At 55.8% G+C, this 25,295-nt stretch overlaps 1 protein-coding gene across 1 annotated transcript; it reads right to left on the bottom strand.

The window, feature by feature from the left end:
- Nucleotides 1-94: 94 nt before the first annotated feature.
- On the bottom strand, nucleotides 95-23,233 carry LOC142924132 (uncharacterized). The gene is made up of 12 exons (XM_076065777.1): nucleotides 18,841-23,233; nucleotides 17,637-17,736; nucleotides 15,869-16,026; nucleotides 14,196-14,332; nucleotides 12,809-12,955; nucleotides 11,633-11,771; nucleotides 7,060-7,141; nucleotides 5,133-5,305; nucleotides 4,144-4,204; nucleotides 2,919-3,036; nucleotides 1,150-2,523; nucleotides 95-851 (listed from the first exon to the last, which is right to left on the bottom strand). Exons 1-12 carry the CDS (start codon nucleotides 18,841-18,843, stop codon nucleotides 503-505), a joined length of 2,841 nt encoding a protein of 946 aa, XP_075921892.1. The 5' UTR covers nucleotides 18,844-23,233; the 3' UTR covers nucleotides 95-502.
- Nucleotides 23,234-25,295: the final 2,062 nt, after the last annotated feature.

The following is a 25,295-nucleotide window of genomic DNA, read 5'->3' as shown; positions in this document are numbered from 1 at the left end:
CCTACCTGGACATTATGAACCCAGACCCCCACACGGCACTGACGATCGAAGGTACCAAACCCCACGAAAAAAATCGTCTGCAACGTTTTTCACATACTGGTGACTTCATATATAATTATAACAATCATATTTACAATAATAATATACAAAACTACACACGTACAATGCTATTTTAACACACACCACGTGTTAGGGTTGTAGCCTGAGATAAGGGGGGCCCTGGGTAAGCTACTGGTGAGTGTGTGGTGGGGTGAGCGTGTGGTGAGTGCAGTGAGTGGCTGTGTCCAGTCCATGTCTGGCGGCCGCTCTTCAGTCGTCTTCCACAGCTGGTCTCCACGATAGTGAGTGTGGTGAGTGGGTGTGTGTGTGTGGGGTGAGTGAGTGTGGGTGGCTGGGTGTGTGTGGGGTGACTGTGTGTGTGGGTGTGTGGGTGGGTGGTGCGGTGCTGCTGCTCGTGGTGGTGGTGGTTGGCACCGACTCCACCACCACCACCACCCCCCCGCTACTCTGCCGTGGGCTGCCCACCACACAGCAGCAGGCGGCGGAAGATCGAGGAGAGTGCCCTGCCCATATGGGCCAGACCCCTTTGCTTCTTTTTCTTCTTCTTCTCCTGCTGCTGTTGCACCTCCTCCTCCTCTTCCATCTGCTCATCCTCTTCTGTCTTCTCGTCCACTTCCATCTGCTCCTCCTCTTCTGTCTTCTCCTCCACTTCCATCTTCTCCTCTTCCTCTGTCTCATTCTCCTCCTCCGTCTGATCCTCGTTCTCCTCCTCCTCCACCTCCTCTGTCTCATCCTCATCCAGCGATGATGACAAGGATGATGATGATGGGGGCTTTTTCTCCGACTCAGCTCTGTGGAGAGAGAGGCAGCAGCACCACAGCAGCGCATCATCATAATCATCGTCATGCTGGTACTACAGCCAGAGGTCGCGATCGGTCCCCACGGCCAGAAGTGGACCTGGCCATCACAAATGAAAGCAGCTCAACCAAGTGGCTGATATCATCATCATCGTCACGTGCGGATTCATAGCGGCAGCCCAAATACTAAATTCATATAGATGCTTCGAGACCCATACTCATAGAGACCCATACAGACTCACAACGACCCATACTCAGAGACCCTGCACTGAGCATACAGAGGGAGTCTCACCGTAGATCCGCAGCTCCAAAGGCCTCGCTGGTGATGGGGGTGGCCTCGATGGTGGCGGGGGTGGCCTCGCTGGTGACGGTTGTGGCCTCGCTGGTGATGGGGGTGGCCTCGCTGGTGGTGGGGGTGGCCTCGCTGGTGGTGGCCTCGATGGTGGTGGGGGTGGCCTCGCTGGAGGCGGTTGTGGCCTCGCTGGTGATGGGGGTGGCCTCGATGGTGGTGGGGGTGGCCTCGATGGTGGTGGGGGTGGCCTCGACGGTGGTGGGGGTGGCCTCGACGGTGGTGGGGGTGGCCTCGACGGTGGTGGGGGTGGCCTCGACGGTGGTGGGGGTGGCCTCGACGGTGGTGGGGGTAGCCTCGATGGTGGTGGGGGTGGCCTCGATGGTGGTGGGGGTGGCCTCGATGGTGGTGGGGGTGGCCTCGATGGTGATGGGGGTGGCCTCGATGGTGGTGGGGGTGGCCTCGATGGTGGTGGGGGTGGCCTCGATGGTGGTGGGGGTGGCCTCGATGGTGGTGGGGGTGGCCTCGATGGTGGTGGGGGTGGCCTCGATGGTGGTGGGGGTGGCCTCGATGGTGGTGGGGGTGGCCTCGATGGTGGTGGGGGTGGCCTCGATGGTGGTGGGGGTGACCTCGATGGTGGTGGGGGTGGCCTCGATGGTGGTGGGGGTGGCCTCGATGGTGGTGGGGCTAGCCTCGATGGTGGTGGGGGTGGCCTCGATGGTGGTGGGGGTGGCCTCGATGGTGGTGGGGGTGGCCTCGATGGTGGTGGTGGCCTCGATGGTGGTGGGGGTGGCCTCGATGGTGGTGGGGGTGGCCTCCATGGTGGTGGGGGTGGCCTTCATGGTGGTGGGGGTGGCCTTCATGGTGGTGGAGGTGGCCTCGATGGTGGTGGGGGTGGCCTCAATGGTGGTGGGGGTGGCCTCCATGGTGGTGGGGGTGGCCTCCATGGTGGTTGGGGTGGCCTCCATGGTGGTGGGGGTGGCCTCCATGGTGGTTGGGGTGGCCTCAATGGTAGTGGGGGTGGCCTCAATGGTGGTGGGGGTGGCCTCCATGGTGGTTGGGGTGGCCTCCATGGTGGTGGGGGTGGCCTCCATGGTGGTGGGGGTGGCCTCCATGGTAGTGGGGGTGGCCTCAATGGTAGTGGGGGTGGCCTCCATGGTAGTGGGGGTGGCCTCCATGGTGGTTGGGGTGGCCTCCATGGTGGTTGGGGTGGCCTCGATGGTGGTGGGAGTGGCCTCGATGGTGGTGGGGGTGGACTCGATGGTGGTGGGGGTGGCCTCGATGGTGGTGGGGGTGGCCTCGATGGTGGTGGTCTCGTTCTGGAGCCAGCCGTGACTCAGCGCCTGCTCCGGTGTCATGCGGAGTTCTGGATCCCACCTGGGGGGGCGGGGGGGATGGAGACAGGGGAGGTGAGGATTTGACGTTCCCATCTGTATGTGTGTGTGTGTAATGGACAGCGGTGGTGTTATGAACCCGGCAGAAACCCGAGTTAGATTCCTGCACACGGCCAACACCAGTGACAGCGATTATATTATCTGAACTGGTCCTAGGCCTCCCCTAGGTCGACTCAGCCTCAAATGAGTACCTAGTGTAAACATCGCCACTGGGGAGACAAAGGTGGCCGGACGTGGTGGTGCTAGCCACCCACCTCCTCTGTGTGTGCCACAGTGCCGGAGGCCTTCATAGGCGGTGCTGCTACTCGCTACTACTAACAGCACTTGCCCCTACAGTCGGCTTGAGGCTACACGGGCGGTATGTGTCTGTGTTCTTACTGCAGGCAGCTGCTAATGAAGGCCACAAGCTGAGCTCCACATCTCCGCAGCACCAAATGCAGGGGGACACTTGCCGGGAGTCGTTTCCTGGCCGGGCAGTGAGGCTGTCCGGCCTCGTCTGTAGGACAGAGACAGAGAGAGATATACATACACACAGAGAGGGAGATAGAGACAGAGAGATACACAGAGAGACAAAGAAAGAGGAAGAGAGACAGAGAGAGAGACACATACACAGACAGAGAGATGGAAAGAGAGACACACAGAGAGAGGCACGCACAGTGTCACCAACCACCCACCTACCCACCCACTCACCACCACACCGCTACCCCTACAACACTACCACCTCACCACCACCTCACCACCACACCACCTCCACTACCACCTCTACGCCACCACCAAAGCACGACCACCACCTCACCACCACACCACCACCACCTGACCACACCACCACTACCACCATACCACCACACCGCTACCCCTAGAACACCACCACACCACCACCATCACCACCACCAACGCCTCACCACCACTACCTCACCACTACCTCACCACAACCACACCACAACCACACCACCACCTCACCACCACACCACCACCACCTCACCACCACACCGCTACCCCTACAACACCACCTCACCACCACCACCACACCACCACTATCCATTGCCATACCACCACCTCACCAACACCACCACACCACCTCCACTACCCCATCTACACCACCATACCACCACCACCTCACCACCACCACCACCACCACACCATCACCACCTCACCACCACACCGCTAGCCCTATACCACCACCACATGACCACTACTTCACCACCATTATTGCCACCTCTACACCACCACACCACCACTACCACCATACCACCACACTGCCACCACCACACCACCACTATCGCCACCACTAACACCTCACCACCACTACACCTCACTACCACCACACCACCACCTCACCACTATCCACTGCCACACAACCACCACACCACCACCTCACCACCACCTCACCACCTCCACTACCACCTCTACACCACCACCACCACCTCACCACCACCACCTCACCACCACCACCTCACCACCACCACCACCACCACCACATCATCACCACCTCACCACCACACCGCTAGCGTTACACCACCACCACCTCACCACCACCACCTCACCACTACCTCACCAGCACTTCACCACCACCACACCACCATCACACCACCCTTCAACTCACCAAAGTATGCCGCTCTTTTGCGAGCTTTCTCCACCATTTCTTTTGGAGGCATGCCCAGGATCTGCGCAACCATTTCAAGACAGACACACAGAGGGACACACGCATGTTACACGAATGTTACACGCGTGTTACACACGGGGACCCATACAGAGACCCATAGAGATCCAGAGACTTATATAAAACCATAGGGACTCACAGAGACCCATATGGATCCACAGAGACCCATAGAGAGACCCATACGGACCGACAGAGACCCATACATAGACCCATAGAGGTCCAGAGACTCATATAAAACCATTGAGACTCAGAGGCCCACACTAAAACTGAATATTTCACCAGGGAAGGCCCCACTGAGCTACGTGGCTGTTTTTCATTGGCTGTACGACGAAAGACCTGAACGTGACATTATCGTTGTTGCTCAGCGCATCTAGCATCATGGGTGAGTAGGTGGGTGGGGGGAGGGTGAGTGGGTGGGTTAGTGGATAGGTAGGTGGGTGGGTGAGTGGGTAGGTAGGTGAGTGGGTGAATGGGTGGGTAGGTTGGTGGGTAAGTGGGTGGGTGAGTGGGTGAATGGGTGAGTGGATGGGTGAGTCAGTGAGTAGGTGGGTGGGTGAGGGGGTAGGTGGGTGGGTGAGGGGGTAGGTGGGTGGGTGAGGGGGTGGGCGAGTGGGTGGGTAGGTGGATGAGTGAGTGGGTGGGTAGGTGGGTAGGTGGGTGAGTGGGTGGTTACGTGGGTGTGTAGGTAGGTGGGTGGCTGGGTAAGTAGGTGGGTGAGTGGGCAGGTAAGTAGGTAGATGGGTGGGTGGGTAAATGTGTAGGTGAGTGAGAGGATGCGTAGGTAGGTGGGTGGGTAGGTGAGTGGGTGGGTGGTTGGGTGGCTGGTTGGGTGACTGGCTGACAGGGTTGGGTGACTGAGTGACTGGCTGGGTGACTGGCTGGCTGTGGGCCAGGTCGTCGCTCGAGGCCCCCCAGGGAGGCTCCCCAGTCACCTCGATGCAGCATGCCAGGTGGTCGTCGCGGCTGAACGAGAGGAAGAGTTCCCTGTCGGTGGCCAGCTTGGCGACGGTGCAGCCCAGCGACCATGTGTCCACAGCGCAGGTCGCCGGGTAGCCGAGAAGCACCTCGGGGGCCACGTAGGCGAGGGTTCCTCCCACGTGCGAGGCTGTGCAGACGACAACAGCAGCGATGATGATGAAGATTGTAGACTAGGTACGTGTGTGTAGGTGGGTGGGTGGGTTGGGTGGCTGGGTTGGGTGGCTGGGTTTGGTGGCTGGGGCGGTGGCTGGGTGGGTGGGGGGTGGATGGTTGGGCGGGTGAGTGGGTGGATGGCTGGCTGGGTGGATGGGTGAGTGGGTGGATGGCTGGGTGGGTGGATGGATAGATGGATGGGTGAGTGGGTGGGCAGGTGGGTGAGTGGGTGGGTGGGTGGATTCATGGGTGGGTGACTGGATGGGCAGGTCAGTGGGTGAGTGGGTAGGTGGCTGGATGGGTCGGTGGCTGGATGGGTCGGTGGGTGGGTGGGTGCATAGATGGATGGGTGGGTCAGTGGCTGGGCGGGTGGGTGGATGGCTGGGTGGGTGAGTGGGTGAGTGGGTGGGTGAGTGGGTGGGTGAGTGGGTGGATATCCGGCTGGGTGGGTGGATGGGTGGGTGGGTGGCTTGATGGCTGGGTGGGTAAATGGCTGGGTAGGTGGGTATATAGATGGATGGGTGGTTGAGTGGGTGGATGGGTGTATGGGTGGATGGGTGTGTGGGTGGGTCGCTGGATGGGGGGGGACGGTGGGTGGGTGGGTGGATGGGTGGGTGGATGGGCGGATGGGTGGGTGGATGGGCGGGTGGGTGAGTGGGTGGGTGGGTAATTGGGTGGATGGCTGGCTGGCTGGCTGGGTGAGTGGGTGGGTGGGTGAGTGGGTGGATGGCTGGCTGGGTGGATGGGTGAGTAGGTCGCTGGATGGCTGAGTGGGTGGGTGGATGGCCGGGTGGGTGGTTGGGTGAGTGGGTGGCTGGATGGCTGGGTGGAGGGGTGGATGGGTGGGTAGATGGATGGCTGGGTGGGTGGGTGGATGGCTGGGTGGGTGGATGTATGGATAGATGGATGGGTGGGTGGGTGAGTGGGTGGGTGGGTGAGTAGGTGGGTGGGTGAGTGGGTGGGTGGGTGAGTGGGTGGCTGGGTAGCTGAATCAGTGGGTGGGTGGGTGAGTGGGTGGATGGCTCTCTGGGTGGGTGCGTGGATCGCTCGGTGAGTGGGCAGGTGAGTTGGTGGCTGGATGGCTGGGTGGGTGGGTGTCTGGATGACTGGGTGGGTGGATGGGTGGGTGAATGGCTGTGTGGGTGGGTGCATGGATGGATAGATGGATGGATAGATGGATGGGTGGGTGGGTGGGAGAGTGGGTGGGTGGGTGGGTGGGTGGATGGGTCGGTGGGTTGATGGGTTGATGGGTTGATGGGTGGATGGGTGAATGGATGTGTGGGTGGGTGGGTGAGCGGGTGGGTGGATGGGCTAGTGGGTGGATGGGTGGGTGGGTGGGTGGATGGGTGGTGGGTGAGTGGGTGGCTGGATGGCTGGGTGGGTAGATGGATGGGTGGATGGCTGGGTGGGTGGGTAGGTGCATGGATGGATATATGGATGGGTGGGTGAGTGGGTGGGTGGATGGGTCAGTGGCTGGGTGGATGAATGGGTAGGTGGGTGGATGGGTGGGTGGATGGGTGGGTGGATGGATGGGTGGGTGGGTGGATGGGTCAGTGGGTGGGTGGATGGGTGGGTGGATTGATGGGGGGGTCGGTGGGTGGCTTGATGGGTGGGGGAATGGATGGGTTGATGGCGAATGGATGTGTAGGTCGGTGGATGGGTGGGTAGATGGGTGTGTGGGGGTGTCAGTGGGTGGATAGGTGGGTGTGTGTGGGTGTCTCCACTCACTTTTGCCATCCACAAAGAAGCTTGAGGCGAAGTTCCTGACCCTGACGATGCCATCCGCGATGTTCGCCAACAGAACGTTGCTCTGGACGGGGAGTGAGCCGCAGGGAGGGAATTCACACCCAGCATGGTCAAGGCGGTGAGCGTCGTTTACGACCGAGCGTCTGTGCAGGGGGACTGCCTCCGCTCACAGACGTTCAACTTACGAAGTTTCAGAGATATGTGCAAAAAAAACAGTGACATCTACATCTGCAGAACGTGAAGAACCTGTGGCATCTACATCAACAGAACATGAACAACCTGTGGCACCTACAGAACGGGAAGAACCAGTGGGATCTACAGAGCATGAAGAACCAGTGACATCTTCATCTACATAACGTGACGGAACAGTGGCATCTATATTTACAGAACGTGAGGAACCAGTGGCATCTACATCTACAGAACGTGAAGAACCAGTGGTATCTACATCTGCAGAACGTGAAGAGCCAGTGGCATCTACATCTGCAGAACGTGAAGAACCAGTGGCATCTACATCCGCAGAACATGAGGAACTATTTGCATCTACATCTACATCTGCAGAACATGAAGAACGAGTGGCATCTACATCTGCAGAACGTGAAGAACGAGTGACATCTGCATCTGCAGAACGTAAAAACCAGTGGCATCTACATCTACAGGACGTGAAATACCAGTGCCATCTACATCTACAGGACGTTAAGACATAGTGGCATCTACATTTGCAGAACGTGAAGAACCAGTGGTATCTACATCTGCAGAACATGAAGAACACCAGTGACATCTACATCTGCAGAACATGAATAATCAGTGGCATTTACATCTGCAGAGCGAGCACCAGCGCCCCAGCGTGTACAACAACCGCCATTCGCCACTAAGTGGCGGTGACGTCACCACGACGCTTGTGCCAGGCCATGTGCACCTTGAGGCTACGTGAAGTGTCGAACGCCCGCTGGCAGGAGGTCACGGGGCAGACCCAAGTGCCACGGGTCGACTGACTCAGATGACTGGCTGATGCACCACCTGTGCCCCCTACTGTGCCAACCTTCTGTGCTTTAGCCACCCGGTGCTCAGCTCGTTGTTGTGAGCGTCGCCCCTCCATCCTCCGTTGTTGTTGGAGGGCAACTGCCTCCAACTGCCCAGCAGCGTCCTTCACGAGCCTCCTCCACAGAGGCCGATCTTGACACCACTGGTACCAGTCATCGGCAAGTCCACTTAGCTCCACGTCCTTCTGTGCCACATCACTCCATCTCTTCTCTAGCCCGTGCCGTGCCCATTTAGCTCCCTCGATCCGGCCGAACAAAAGCTGTTTCGGCATGCGGTGGCTGGGCATGCAGGCTACATGACCCAGCCAACGCAGCCTTGCCTGCCGGAGGAGCTCACCGATGGAACCGTGCCCAGATCTTTCAAAGATTTGTGAGCTCCTCACACAATCCAGCAGGTTAAACCCAGGATGGATCGTAGGCAGGCTAGCCTATATGTTTCTAACCCGCAAAGATGTTCCATTAGGGGGGTCCACGTTTCGCAAGCGTAGAGAAGGGAGGGAATAACCGTGGCCGAGAAGACCTGAAGCTTAGTGCGGAGCGACAGACCAGGTAGCTTCCACACAGCGTTACGCAACCGATGAAAAGATATTGCCACTCGACTGATTCGGAGTGAGACCTCTGCTGTTAAACTGGAGCCGGTCATAAGCACACTGCCCAGGTATGGGAAACTCTCCACTCTCTCCACAACTGCCCAATCACCGATTGAGAGTTGTGGGGGTGGAGTGTCCAATGGTACAAAATACCCAGGCAGGTGCTTAGTTTTGGTGGGGCTGATGGTAAGGCCCCATCTCTTAGTGGCACGCTCCAGTCTCAGCAGCAGCGTCTCCAACTCCTCCTCTGAATGAGCAGCTAATACCAAATCATCGGCATACATAACGTGGTTGAGCAATAGGGAGCCATCCCTTGACCGCACCCGGGCATCGATCAGCCCCTCATTATATCTGTACCAAATGGAGATTCCCCCGGTACAGCTATTGAAGGCTTAACGAACTACGTAGTCAAAATTGATGTTAAATAATGTGGGAGCCAGAGGACATCCCTGTCGCACCCCAAGGTGTACAGGTAATGGCTCTGACGCCCGGCCACGTAGTTTTACCCGGGCCGGCTCACCATCATGAAGGTCCTTAATGATCGTGAGCAGAGGGTCAGGGACTCCAAAAGCACGAAGAACAAGGTCAATAAAGCAGAGATGTAGGTCTTGTTGGAATTCCCTACACCTCTGCTGTAGCAGACGGACAGAAAATATGGCATCTGTGCAGGACCGCCCTTTCCTGAAACCACATTGGGGCTCCGCAAGCCTCTCCTCAGCGTGCCTGGCAAGGCGATGTTGAATAATCCTTGCCAGGACCTTTCCCGGCACACTGAGGAGTGAGATGCTCCTGTAGTTGTTACAGTTTTTGCGGTCCCTCTTCTGCCAATCCTGCAGAACCCATCCAGTGGTCCAGACTGTTGTTATGATGTCATATAGGGCAGTCTGTGCACAAACGCCACCCTCCCTCAGCATTTCGCTTGGGAGATCATCTCTACCCGGTGCCTTTCCTGGTCTCAGACTCAGGATCACCTTCAGTACTTCCTCAACAGATGGCACCTCAGCCAGCCACTCACAGGGGGTGACTTCTTCCAATATTTGAGGCACTGCAGCCTCAGCAGGATCATCCCCACTTCGTGCCACGATGTTTTCCTGGCTGATGGATTTCCCCTCCCCCAGGACCTCACAGAAATGCTCAGCAAATCTGCAAACCTGTTCCTGGGGGTCAGAGATTGGATCACCGTTTTTTCCCCTAATGATGGTAATAGGTGTGGCACTGCAGGTTACTTTTTTGATGGAGTTAAATAGAGATTTGTGATCGCGGGCCACTGAGGCAGACTCCATCTCCTCAGCAACCTGCGACCACCACCCATCATTGCAGCGCCTCACGGCTCTCCGAACCTCCGAGCGAAGGCTGTGGTAAGCCTCCTCATTCTCTGACGTGGGATTCTGTATCCGATGACAGTGGGCCTGTCGCTTTTTCTCAACCAACCTCAACACCTCCTCTGTCAGCCAGGGTCTCTGGGGAGGTCTGGACCACGTACCTAAAGCAGCCATTGCAGCTGCATGAGTCACAGTCCTAAACCTCGCCCATTTACCCTCGACATCAGGAGGAGTGGGGGACAATGCCAACCCCAGCCGCAAGCAATGATGAAATTCTCACTTGCAACTTTCATCAGATAACTGAGACCAGGCCACTTTAGGTTGGAATGGGGTCCTGGGTGTACACCCACCACCGGAGTGGAAGAATGGCAGGTGCATCTTACAGATGACTAGTCGATGGTCAGAGGGCAGATCAGCTCCACGGTAGGTCCTGGTGTCAAGGACATGGGCTCGCATCCGCTGGTCCATCACTATGTAGTCCAGCAGATGTTCTTGCTTGGACCCGGCATGCATCCATGATGTTGTGTGGATGCGCCGATGCCGGACCAGCGTGTTTGTAATTACAAGCCCATGGGCTGCACAAAAATCTAGCAGCCTCCTACCGTTGTTATTGAGCTGATCTGGCCCATGCCCTCCAATCACTCCAGACCAGGTGCCAGCATCATGACCAACTCGGGTATTGAAGTCACCCAACAAGATGACTCTATCCTGAGGGGCCACTTTAGCCAGCACCTGTGGCACGAGGTCATAGAAGGCATCTGACTCATCGGCTTTGCTGCATCCCTCCACGGATGTTCGTCTTCGGAGGGGGCATAAATAACCACGAACACCACTCCTCTCCTCCGGTTGATGGGAAGGCGAGCCCAAAGTAGCCTGGGGCTTACAGCTTCCCACACCTCACCGCCACGCTCCCACGCCCCCTTCATTCTTTTGTTCAAAAGAAGAGCCACATCCTGTTGTTTGGCAGTCTGTTGCCCCGAGTAGAGGACTGTCCACCCCTCATGGTGGCAGGAGCCAGAACCGGTCCACCGGACCTCCTGAATGCCACAGAGATCCAGGCGGTACCGGTCCAGCTCCCGACAGAGGAGTGGCAGCTTCTCCTCCGCAGTGAGCGTTCGAACATTCCACGTGGCCACACGAAGTGGCTTTTCATTGTTTCTGGAGGAGCCCCGAGTGTAGAGATTCAATCTCCTGGCTCCGCCAATTGGAGTTTGGCCAGGAGACGTCATAAATGCCTGTCCCCCCGGGGCCTCCGGCACAAGCTTATTAGTTACATATTTCAGTCGTGGTTTAGTGGTAAAATTTTGAAGGTGGAGGGGTTACCAGCCCCTCGCACCCATCCAGAGCCCCCCGTTTAGCCACTGTGGTGGTCACAGACGCCATGAGGGGAGTAGCCAATCGGAATTGGCCCTCCCCCCACAGCACTGTCCACGACAGAGTTGCCCATCCGGCACTGCGAGGAGTTATCGGGTTGTTTTGCCGTGTACTCACCCACACACACAGACACACCCACACACAGACACCCACACACTCACACACAGACACCCACACACACAGACACCCATACACACAGACACCATTACACAGCATGCACTCCACTCACGGGCTTGATGTCACCGTGTACGATGCCCCGGGACTTGGTGTGGGCCAGGAAGTGGAGGATGGCCCTAGTGTACGACCTCACCGCATCCTCGTGACTTTGCCACAGCGTCATCTGTCTGAGCACGCAATGGAGTTTCGCCCTGCCACGCGGAGAGACAGCGACCATGTCAGTCACGTCAGCGACGACGTCAGCGACGACGTCAGCGACGACGTCAGCGACGACGTCAGTGACATCAGCGGTTAGCGTGCTGCGCTGCGAACCTGGCGAACTGGGCTCGGTTCCCGCTCATGGCCAACACCCGCTGACGATTATCTGAACCGGTCCTGGGTCTACCCTAGGTCGACTCAGCCTCAAATGAGTACCTGGTGCGATGTGTAAACATCGCCACTGGGGAGACAAAGGCGGCCGCGCGTGGTGTTGGCCACCCACCCCCTCGTGTGCCGTGCCGGCCTTTAAAGGTGCTCGCTAACAGCACTTGCCACTACAGTCTGTTAAGGCTATATGGGGGATCTTTGATCTTTGTGTGCGTATGTTGAAATTCATTCACACCGTACGTAGCCAAGCATGCTAATGTATGGGTCTCTATGGGTGTCTGTGTGGGTGTCTCTGTGGGTCTCTATGGGTCTCTGTGGGTCTGGGGGTCTGTGGGTCTCTGTGTGTGAATGTATGCAGAACTTCTTTTGCACCATACATAGCCAACCGTACTAATGTATGGGTATGGGTGTCTCTATGGGTCTGTATGGGTGGTGGTGTTGTGGTGGTGGTGTTTGGTGGTGGTGGTGTTTGGTGGTGGTGTTTGGTGGTGGTGGGTGCTGGTGGGTGATGGTGGATGGGTGGTGGGTGGGTGGTTATGGTGGGTGGTTGGGTGAGGGGTTGTGCTGGTGATGGTGGGTGGTTGAGTGGGTGGTGTGGTGGTGATGGTGGGTGGGTGGTGGAGGGTGAGTGGGTGAGTGGTGTGGTGGTGAGTGAGTGAGTGGGTAAGTGGTGGTGGTGAGTGAGTGGGTGAGTGGTGGTGGTGGTGGGTGAGTGGTGGTGGTGGTGATGGTGAGTTAGTCGGTGGTGGTGGTGAGTGAGTGGGTGGTGGGTGAGTGAGTGAACGAGTGAGTGGGTGAGTGAATGTTGGTGGTGAGTTAATGAGTGAGTGAGTGGTGGTAGTGGTGCTGGTGGTGTGCGTACTTCAACAGCTCCATGACAAGGCATTTGTGGCCTCGAAAGTAGAAAGTCTCCAGGACCCTGACTACATTGTAGTCCACGTTGCTACGGTCGCTCTGGAGCTCCATGGACATTAGCAGCTCCGTTCTCTGGTGCTTTTCTTCCCTGGAGCTGCGAGCGAGTGAGCAAGTTCACAGAACGAGAGAGAGAAAGAAAGAGAGACAGATAGAGAGAAAGAGACATAAAGAAACAGAGATCAAGACAGAGACAGACAGAGAGAGACAGAGACAGAGAGTTTAGACTTTAATATACAGTGGGTCTGTGTGTGGAACACTGAGTAGTAGTAGTGGGTCTGTGTGTGGAACACTGAGTAGTAATAGTGGGTCTGTGTGTGGAACACTGAGTAGTAGTAGTGGGTCTGTGTGTGTAACACAGAGTAGTAGTAGTGGGTCTGTGTGTGTAACACTGAGTAGAAGTCGTATTGGATCTGTGTGTGTAACACTGTGTAGTAGTAGTGGGTCTGTGTGTGTAACACTGAATAGTAGTAGTGGGTCTGTGTGTGTAACACTGAGTAGAAGTCGTATTGGATCTGTGTGTGTAACACTGTGTAGTAGTAGTGGGTCTATGTGTGTAACACTGAGTAGTAGTAGTGGGTCTGTGTGTGTAACACTGAGTAGTAGTGGGTCTGTGTGTGTAACACTGAGTAGTAGTAATGGGTCTGTGTGTGTAACACTGAGTAGTAGTAGTGGGTCTGTGTGTGTAACACTGAGTAGTAGTAGTGGGTCTGTGTGTGTAACAGTGAGTAGTAGTAATGTGTCTGTGTGTGTAACACTGAGTAGTAGTAGTGGGTCTATGTGTGTAACACTGATTAGTAGTAGTGGGTCTGTGTGTGTAACACTGAGTAGTAGTAATGGGTAATGCGTAGTTGGTCTGTCGCTGTCAATATTATCCACAATAGAGGTGAGTTTGGGTTATATGACGTAAATATAAATGTTGTGTCATTAAACCCGCCACACTGACACACGCCCAATTGGTTGACGTGGTTTGTCACCTAAACACAAAACGCTTGGCCAGCTCGTTACTTGCTCAGCACTTAACCGGTTGTTGTGTTGGAAAGTGTCAAAGTCAATTGTCAGTGTTGTGGTGGGGTTCGTCTCCAACACACAACCAGTGGTGGCGGTGGTGGTGAGGGTGGTGGGGAGGTGGTGGTGGGGTGGGAGTGTCGCTGTGGAGGTGGTGGTGAGGAGGTGGTGGTTGAGCGATGGAGATTCAAGTAAAGGATGTTCAGTCATTGTTTGTTGTTGTGGTTCACAGCCAGCAGCAGTCCCATAGTGTGTGTTTGTTTATTGTTCTTGTTATTGGTGGTGTTATTGTTGTTGTTGACTGCACTGCTGCGCCAGGGCCCACTCACGTGGAGGGCGAGGCGAGGATCTTGAGAGCCACCATCGTCCGAGTCTTGTGGTCCAGACACCTCACCACCACGCTCTGCCCACCCTGCCCAATCTTCCTGTCCAGCTGGAAGCGGTAGTAGAAGTGCTCGTTCTGGACCTGCAGGGGTCACGGGAGGTCAGGGTGGGGGTCACGAGGAGGTCACATGTAGCCAACAGTGCTAATCTGTGGGTCACTGTGGGTGTCTGTGGGTGTCTCTGTGCGTCTCTATGTGTCTGGGTGTCTCTGTATGTGTGTATGTTGAACTTCTTTCGCACTGTACGTAGCCAACCGTGCTAATCTGTGGTGCTTTATGGGTATCAGTGTCTCTGTGTGGGCCTTCATGATAGTGAACAGGCCCGGGTAAAACTACGTGGCCGGGAGTCAGAGCCATTCCCTGTACACCTTGGGGTGTGACAGGGATGTCCTCTGGCTCCCACATTATTTAACATCTATTTTGACCACATAGTTCGTGAAGCCTTCAATAGCTGTACCGGGGGAATCTCCATTTGGTACAGATATAATGGGAGGCTGATCGATGCCCGGGTGCGGTCAACGGATGGCTCCCTATTGCTCAACCACGTTATGTATGCCGATGATTTGGTAATAGCTGCTCATTCAGAGGAGGAGTTGGAGACGCTGCTGCTGAGACTGGAGTGTGCCACTAAGAGATGGGGCCTTACCATCAGCCCCACCAAAACTAAGCACCTGCCTGGGTATTTTGTACCATTGGATACTCCACCCCCACAACTCCCAATCGGTGATGGGGCAATTGTGGAGAGAGTGGAGAGTTTCCCATACCTGGGCAGTGTGCTTATGACCGGCTACAGTTTAACAGCAGAGGTCTCACTCAGAATCAGTCGGGCGGCAATATATTTTCATCGGTTGTGTAACGCTGTGTGGAAGCTACCTGGTCTGTCGCTCCGCACTAAGCTTCAGGTCTTCTCGGCCACGGTCATTCCCTCCCTTCTCTACACTTGCGAAACGTGGACCCCCCAAATGGAACATCTTCGCCGGTTAGAAACATTTAGGCTAGCCTGCCTACGATCCATCATGGGTTTAACCAGGCTGGATTGTGTGAGGAGCTCACAAATCATTGAAAGATCTGGGCAAGGTCCCATCGGTGAGCTCCTCCGGCAGGCAAGGCTGCGTTGGATGGGTCATGTAGCCCGCATGCCCAGCCAACGCATGCCAAAACAGATTTTATTCGGCCGGATCAAGGGGGCTAAACGGGCGCAGCACGGGCTAGAGAAGAGATGGAGTGATGTGGTACAGGAGGATGCGGTGTCAAGATCAGCCTCTGTGGAGGAGGCTCGTGAAGGACGCTACTGGGAAGTTGGAGGCAGCCGCCCTCCAACAACAACGGAGGGCGGAGGAGCGACGGTCACAACAATGAGCGGAGCGCCGGGTGGCTAAAGCACAGCAGGATGGCACAGTAGGGGGCACAGGTGGTGCATCAGCCAGTCATCTCAGACAGTCGTCCCGTGGAACCTGGGTCTACCGCGTGACCTCCTGGCAGCGGGCGTTCAACACTTCACGTGGCCTCAAGGTGCACCTGGCCTGGCACAAGCGTTGTGGTGACGTCACCGCCACTTAGTGGCGAATGGCGGTTGTTGTTGTTGTGTCTGTGTCTTTGTGTGTGTCTGTGAGTCTCACAAGGATGTAGTTGTTGTCGTCGTCGTCAAATTCTCCGTTCTTCACTCCCCCTCGTGAGCTTCCTTCCCCGTCCAGAGTGAAGAACCAAACTTCCTGCATGGTGGCCAGCTCCAGCTTCTGGCGCTCAGTCAAGTGAGGCTTGAAGAGACTCAGGATCGCTGCACACGTGACAACAATAACAACTTAAACTATAAACTAATTTTATTTACGCACACACCGGGTTAAGCCCCCCACCGAAGTGACTGGTATCATCATCCTAATCGTCGTCATCATCGTCATCATCATTATCATCATTGTCATCATCGTCGTCGTCATCATTATCATTGTCATCATCGTCGTCATCGTCATCATCGTCGTCATCATCGTCATCATCATCGTCGTCATCTTCATTATCATCATCGTCATCATCATCGTTGTCATCGTCGTCATCATCGTCATCATCATCGTCGTCATCGTCGTCATCATCATCATCGTCAACATCGTCATCAACGTCATCGTCGTCGTCATCATCACCATCATCATCATCGTCACCATCGTCGTCATCACCATGTGGGAGCAATTTGCTCTAAGTGCACGTTGATACAGACTTATAGAGACTCATAGAGAACCACAGAGATCCTCAGAGACCCACAAAGAACCATACTCATATAGAACCATAGAGACCCAAGGAGACCCATAGAGCCCCACAGAGATGCACAGAGACCCTCATAGACCCACAGAGACCCATACTCATATAGAACCAGAGACCCACAGAGACCCACTCATATAGACCATAGAGCCCCACAGAGATGCATAGAGACCCTCATAGACCCATACTCATATAGAACCAGAGACCCACAGAGACCCATATTCATATAGAACCATGGAGACCCACAGAGACCCACACAGAACCATACTCATATAGAACCATAGAGACCCAAGGATACCCATAGAGCTCCACAGAGACGCAGAGACCCTCAGAGACCCACTGAGACCCATATTCATATAGAACCAGAGACCCACAGAGACCCATACTTATATAGAACCATAGAGCCCCACAGAGACGCACAGATACACTCATAGACCCACAGAGACCCATACTCATATAGAACCATAGAGACCCACAGAGACTGCCACTCATATAGAACCAGAGACCCACAAAGACCTATACTCATATAGAACCATATAGACCCACAGAGACCGATACTCAGAGACCCACGGAGCGGTACAGGGTGCGTGTACGGATGATGAACTTCGTTCGCACTGCACGTAGCTAACCGTGCTAAGGTATGGGTCTCTGTGGGTGTCTATGGGTGTCTCTGTGGATCTATGGTTCTTTGTGGGGTGTATCTGTGTGTTTATGGGTCTCTATGGGTGTCTCTATGTGTCTTTGGAGTCTCTTTGGGTATCTCTGTGTGTCTATGGGTCTCTATGGGTGTCTCTATGTGTCTATGGGTATATCTGTGAGTCTCTATGTGTCTATAGGTGTCTCTGTGGGTCTATGGGTCTCTATGGGTGTCTCTGTGGGTGGCTGGGTGTCTGTGGGTCTCTATGTGTGTCTCTGTGGGTCTCCGTGGTGGTCACTGCGTGGATTTGTTCCCCTTCACATTTTGAGGAATCACCATCGTCACGCTTTTATCAAAGTGTTTTTTCGCTGCTGCTGTGCATTTCCAGGCGATGACAATGATGATTTGATGATATCAGGCCACTTGGTTGAGCTGCTGCTATTTGAGCTGCTATCATTCTTAGACTTTGATGATTTTCCTGCTCATCTCTCTCTCTCTCTAACCTTTGGGTGATTTGCTGCGGATTAATCCGGTGCCGGAGGTGAACGCGCTCCACGTGGTGATAGACGGAGGCTGCCTCCCACTCGGTCCAGCTCGACTTGTCTACACACACACATAAACACACACACGTACAAAGACAAAGATCCCCCGTATAGCTTGTAACAGACTGTTGGGGAAAGTGCTTATAGCGAGCCCCTATGAAGCCCAGCATGGCACACGAGGGGGTAGGTGGGCAGCACCATGCCCGGCCGCCTTTGTCTCCACAGTGGCGATGTCTACACACCACACCAGGTACTCATTTGAGGCTGAGTCGACCTACGGGAGGCCCAGGACCGGTTCAAATAATCGTCACTGGTGTTGGCCATAAGCGGGAATCGAACCCGGGTTGCCAGGTTCGTGGCAGTGCGCAAACTGCTACACTACCGCTCCCCACATACACATAAATAAAAAATAAAGATCCCCCATATAGCCTTAACAGACTGTAGGGGGCAAGTGCTGTTAGCGAGCACCTATGAAGGCCGGAACGGTACACGAGGGGGTGGGTGGCCAGCACCACGCCCGACCGCCTTTTTCTCCCTAGTGGCGATGTTTACACACCGCACCAGGTACTCATTTGAGGCTGAGTCGACCTAGGGGAGGCCCGGGACCGGTTCAGATAATCGTCACTGGTGTTGGCCGTGAGCGGGAATCGAACCCGGGTCGCCAGGTTCATAGCGCAGCGCGCTAACCGCTACACTATCGCTACACACATACACACACACATAGACAAAGGTGCAGTAGACTCGTCAACACACACACACAAAGACAACGGTCCCCTTGAGGCTGTAACAAAACTGTGTTCAAAGGTGTGGGTGTTTGTAAGTGTGGGTGTTCATAAGTGTGGGTGGTGTTCGTAATTGTGGGTGTTGGTAGGTGGGTAGTGTTCGTAAGTGTGGATCTTTGTAAGTGTGGGTGGTGTTCGTAAGTGTGGGTGTTCGTAGGTGGGTAGTGTTCGCAAGTGTGGATCTTTGTAAGTGTGGGTGGTGTTCGTAAGTGTGGGTGTTCATAGGTGTGGGTGGTGTTCGTAAGTGAGGATGTTCGTCAGTGAGGGTGTTCGTCAGTGAGGGTGTTGGTGTGGTGTTTGTAAGTGAGGGTGTTCATCAGTGTGGGTGGTGTTTTGTAAGTCCTGGTGTGGTTCATATGTCGAGCAAAAGGGGTCACGCATACCATGGCGCTAATTCTGAGAGTAGCGTTGTTGTGCTCCGTAAATATCTCGGTGTCTCTGCGTGGAGAGTGGAGGGGGGGGACGGAGGAGAGAGTCAGTGGAGGGCGAGGTCACCGCGATCACAAGTGGACTCACATCGTCAACACGGACTCACACATTCATCACAAACTCACATCCTCACCACGAACCCGCATCCTCACTTCGGACTCACACCTTCACCAATAACCCACAATACAAACCCCATTCACCAAGAACCCACAACACGGATCCACACACTCACCAAGAACCCAAAAAACAGACAAACACACTCTTACCACGAGCCCACAACACGGACCCACACACTCACGACGAACCCACAACACGGACCCACACACTCACCACGAACCCGCAACACGGACCCACACACTTCCCACGAACCCACAACACGGACCCACACACTCACCACGAACCCACAACACGAACCCACACGCTTACCACGAACCCACAACACGGACCCACACACTCACAAAGAACCCACAACACAGACAAACACACTCTTACCACGAACCCACGACACGGACCCACACACTCACCACGAACCCACAACACAGACAAACACACTCTTACCACGAACCCGCAATACGGAACCACACTCTAACCACGAACCCACAATACAAACCCACAATACAAACCCACACTCACCAAGAACCCACAACACAGATCCACACACTCACCAAGAACCCACAACACAGACCAATACATTCACCACGAACCCGCAACACGGACCCACACACTCACCACGAACCCACAACACGGACCCACACACTCACCATGAACCCACAACACGGACCCACACACCACGAACCCACAACACGGACCCACACACTCACCACGAACCCACAACACGGACCCACACACTCACCCCGAACCCACAACATGGACCCACACACTCACCACGAACCCACAACACGGACCCACACACTCACCACGAACCCACAACACGGACCCACACACTCACCACGAACCCACAACATGGACCCACACACTCACCACGAACCCACAACACAGACCAACACACTCACCAGGAACCCGCAATACGGACCCACACTCTTACCACGAACCCACAACACGGACCCACACACTCACCACGAACCCACAACACGGACCCACACTCTCACCACGAACCCACAATACAAACCCACACTCACCAAGAACCCACAACACGGACCCACACACTCACCAAAAACCCACAACACAGACCAATACATTCACCACGAACCCGCAACACGGACACACACACTCACCACGAACCTACAACACGGACCCACACACTCACCACGAACCCACAACATGGACCCACACACTTCCCACGAACCCACAACACGGACCCACACACTCAACACGAACCCACAACACGGACCCACACACTCACCACGAACCCACAACACGGACCCACGCACTCACCACGAACCCACAACACGGACCAACACACTCACCACGAACCCACAACACAGACCAACACACTCACCAGGAACCCGCAATACGGACCCACACTCTTCCCACGAACCCACAACACGGACCCACGCACTCACCACGAACCCACAACACAGACCAACATACTCACCACGAACCTGCAACATGGGCCCACACACTCACCACGAACCCACAACACGGACTCATACACTCACCACGAACCCACAACACGGACCCACACACTCACCACGAACCCACAATACAAACCCACACTCACCAAGAACCCACAACACGGATCCACCCACTCACCAAGAACCCACAACACAGACCAATACATTCACCACGAACCCACAACACGGACCCACACACTCACCACGAACACACAACACGGACCCACACACTAGACCACGAACCCACAACACGGACCCACACACTCTTACCACGAACCCACAACACGGACCCACACACTCACCACGAACCCACAACACGGACCCACACACTCACCACGAACCCACAACACGGACCCACACACTCACCCCGAACCCACAACATGGACTCACACACTCACCACGAACCCACAACACAGACCAATACATTCACCACGAACCCACAACACCGACCCACACACTCACCACGAACCCACAACACGGACCCACACTCTCACCACGAACCCACAATACAAACCCACACTCACCAAGAACCCACAACACGGACCCACACACTCACCAAAAACCCACAACACAGACCAATACATTCACCACGAACCCGCAACACGGACACACACACTCACCACGAACCCACAACACGGACCCACACACTCACCACAAACCCACAACATGGACCCACACACTTCCCACGAACCCACAACACGGACCCACACACTCAACACGAACCCACAACACGGACCCACACACTCACCACGAACCCACAACACGGACCCACGCACTCACCACGAACCCACAACACGGACCCACACACTCACCACGAACCCACAATACAGACCAACACACTCACCAGGAACCCGCAATACGGACCCACACTCTTCCCACGAACCCACAACACGGACCCACGCACTCACCACGAACCCACAACACAGACCAATATACTCACCACGAACCTGCAACATGGGCCCACACACTCACCACGAACCCACAACACGGACTCATACACTCACCAAGAACCCACAACACGGACCCACACACTCACCACGAACCCACAATACAAACCCACACTCACCAAGAACCCACAACACGGACCCACACACTCACCACGAACCCACAACACGGACCCACACACTCACCCCGAACCCACAACATGGACTCACACACTCACCACGAACCCACAACACGGACCCACACACTCACCACGAACCCACAACACGGACCCACACACTCACCACGAACCCACAACACGGACCCACACACGCACCACGAACCCACAACACGGACCCACACACTCACCACGAACCCACAACATGGACCCACACACTCACCACGAACCCAGAACACGGACCCACACACTCACCACGAACCCACAACACGGACCCACACACTCACCACGAACCCACAACACGGACCCACACACTCACCACGAACCCACAACACGGACCCACAACACGGACCCACACTCTCACCACGAACCCACAACACGGACCCACACGCTCACCACGAACCCACAACACGGACCCACACACTTACCACGAACCCACAACACGGACCCACACACTCACCACGAACCCACAACACGGAGCCACACACTCAACACGAACCCACAACACGGACCCACACACTCACCACGAACCCACAACACAGACCAACACACTCACCACGAACCCACAACACGGACCCACACACTCACCACGAACCCACAACACGGACCCACACACTAGACCACGAACCCACAACACGGACCCACACACTCTTACCACGAACCTGCAACATGGGCCCACACACTCACCACGAACCCACAACACGGACTCATACACTCACCACGAACCCACAACACGGACCCACACACTCACCACGAACCCACAATACAAACCCACACTCACCAAGAACCCACAACACGGATCCACCCACTCACCAAGAACCCACAACACAGACCAATACATTCACCACGAACCCACAACACGGACCCACACAATCACCACGAACCCACAACACGGACCCACACACTCACCCCGAACCCACAACGTGGACTCACACACTCACCACGAACCCACAACACGGACCCACACACTCACCACGAACCCACAACACGGACCCACACACTCACCACGAACCCACAACACGGACCCACACACGCACCACGAACCCACAACACGGACCCACACACTCACCACGAACCCACAACATGGACCCACACACTCACCACGAACCCAGAACACGGACCCACACACTCACCACGAACCCACAACACGGACCCACACACTCACCACGAACCCACAACACGGACCCACACACTCACCACGAACCCACAACACGGACCCACAACACGGACCCACACTCTCACCGCGAACCCACAACACGGACCCACACGCTCACCGCGAACCCACAACACGGACCCACACACTTACCACGAACCCACAACACGGACCCACACACTCAACACGAACCCACAACACGGACCCACACACTCACCCCGAACCCACAACATGGACTCACACACTCACCACGAACCCACAACACGGACCCACACACTCACCACGAACCCACAACACGGACCCACACACTCACCACGAACCCACAACACGGACCCACACACGCACCACGAACCCACAACACGGACCCACACACTCACCACGAACCCACAACATGGACCCACACACTCACCACGAACCCAGAACACGGACCCACACACTCACCACGAACCCACAACACGGACCCACACACCACGAACCCACAACACGGACCCACACACTCACCACGAACCCACAACACGGACCCACAACACGGACCCACACTCTCACCAGGAACCCACAACACGGACCCACACGCTCACCACGAACCCACAACACGGACCCACACACTTACCACGAACCCACAACACGGACCCACACACTCACCACGAACCCACAACACGGAGCCACACACTCAACACGAACCCACAACACGGACCCACACACTCACCACGAACCCACAACACAGACCAACACACTCACCACGAACCCACAACACGGACTCACACACTCACCACGAACCCACAACACGGACCCACACACTAGACCACGAACCCACAACACGGACCCACACACTCTTACCACGAACCTGCAACATGGGCCCACACACTCACCACGAACCCACAACACGGACTCATACACTCACCACGAACCCACAACACGGACCCACACACTCACCACGAACCCACAATACAAACCCACACTCACCAAGAACCCACAACACGGATCCACCCACTCACCAAGAACCCACAACACAGACCAATACATTCACCACGAACCCACAACACGGACCCACACACTCACCACGAACCCACAACACGGACCCACACACTAGACCACGAACCCACAACACGGACCCACACACTCTTACCACGAACCCACAACACGGACCCACACACTCACCACGAACCCACAACACGGACCCACACACTCATCACGAACCCACAACACGGACCCACACACTCACCACGAACCCACAACATGGACCCACACACTCACCACGAACCCACAACACGAACCCACACACTCACCACGAACCCACAACATGGACCCACACACTCACCACGAACCCAGAACACGGACCCACACACTCACCACGAACCCACAACACGGACCCACACACTCACCACGAACCCACAACACGGACCCACACACTCACCACGAACCCACAACACGGACCCACACTCTCACCACGAACCCACAACACGGACCCACACGCTCACCACGAACCCACAACACGGACCCACACACTTACCACGAACCCACAACACGGACCCACACACTCACCACGAACCCACAACACGGACTCACACACTCAACACGAACCCACAACACGGACCCACACACTCACCACGAACCCACAACACAGACCAACACACTCACCACGAACCCACAACACGGACCCACACACTCAACACGAACCCACAACACGGACCCACACTCTTCCCACGAACCCACAACACGGACCCACACACTCACCACGAACCCACAACACGGACCCACATACTCACCACGAACCTGCAACATGGGCTCACACACTCACCACGAACCCACAACACGGACTCATACACTCACCACGAACCCACAACATGGACCCACACACTCACCACGAACCCACAATACAAACCCACACTCACCAGAACCCACAACACGGATCCACCCACTCATCAAGAACCCACAACACAGACCAATACATTCACCACGAACCCACAACACGGACCCACACACTCACCACGAACCCACAACACGGACCCACACACTCACCACGGACCCACACACTCACCACGAACCCACAACATGGATCCACACACTCACCACGAACCCACAACACGGACCCACACACTCTTACCACAACACGGACCCACACACTCACCACGAACCCACAACACGGACCCACACACTCACCACGAACCCACAACACGGACCCACACACTCACCACGATCCCACAACATGGACCCACACACTCACCACGAACCCAGAACACGGACCCACACACTCACCACGAACCCACAACACGGACCCACACACTCACCACGAACCCACAACACGGACCCACACACTCACCACGAACCCACAACACAGACCAACACACTCACCAGGAACCCGCAATACGGACCAACACTCTTCCCACGAACCCACAACACGGACCCACGCACTCACCACGAACCCACAACACGGACCCACACACTCACCACGAACCCACAACACGGACCCACACTCTCACCACGAACCCACAACACGGACCCACACGCTCACCACGAACCCACAACACGGACCCACACACTTACCACGAACCCACAACACGGACCCACACACTCACCACGAAC

The sequence above is a fragment of the Petromyzon marinus genome, chromosome 9 (assembly GCF_048934315.1).
Source record: "Petromyzon marinus isolate PM22_M1 ecotype Great Lakes invasive population chromosome 9, UKy_Petmar_22M1.pri1.0, whole genome shotgun sequence".
In the NCBI taxonomy this organism is placed as follows: Eukaryota; Metazoa; Chordata; class Hyperoartia; order Petromyzontiformes; family Petromyzontidae; genus Petromyzon; species Petromyzon marinus.
Note: the sequence above shows the minus strand (reverse complement) of the source record. Positions and strands in the feature narration are given on the sequence as shown.

Bases quoted from the DNA above. Each gene is read 5' to 3' on its own strand.
- LOC142924132 (XM_076065777.1), bottom strand. The intron at 12,956-14,195 runs GTGAGTGGGCCC...ACTCGCTCGCAG, and splicing joins ATCCTCGCCTCGCCCTCCAC to CTCCAGGGAAGAAAAGCACC. The intron at 7,142-11,632 runs GTGAGTGGAGTG...CTCCCCGTCCAG, and splicing joins TACACGGTGACATCAAGCCC to AGCAACGTTCTGTTGGCGAA.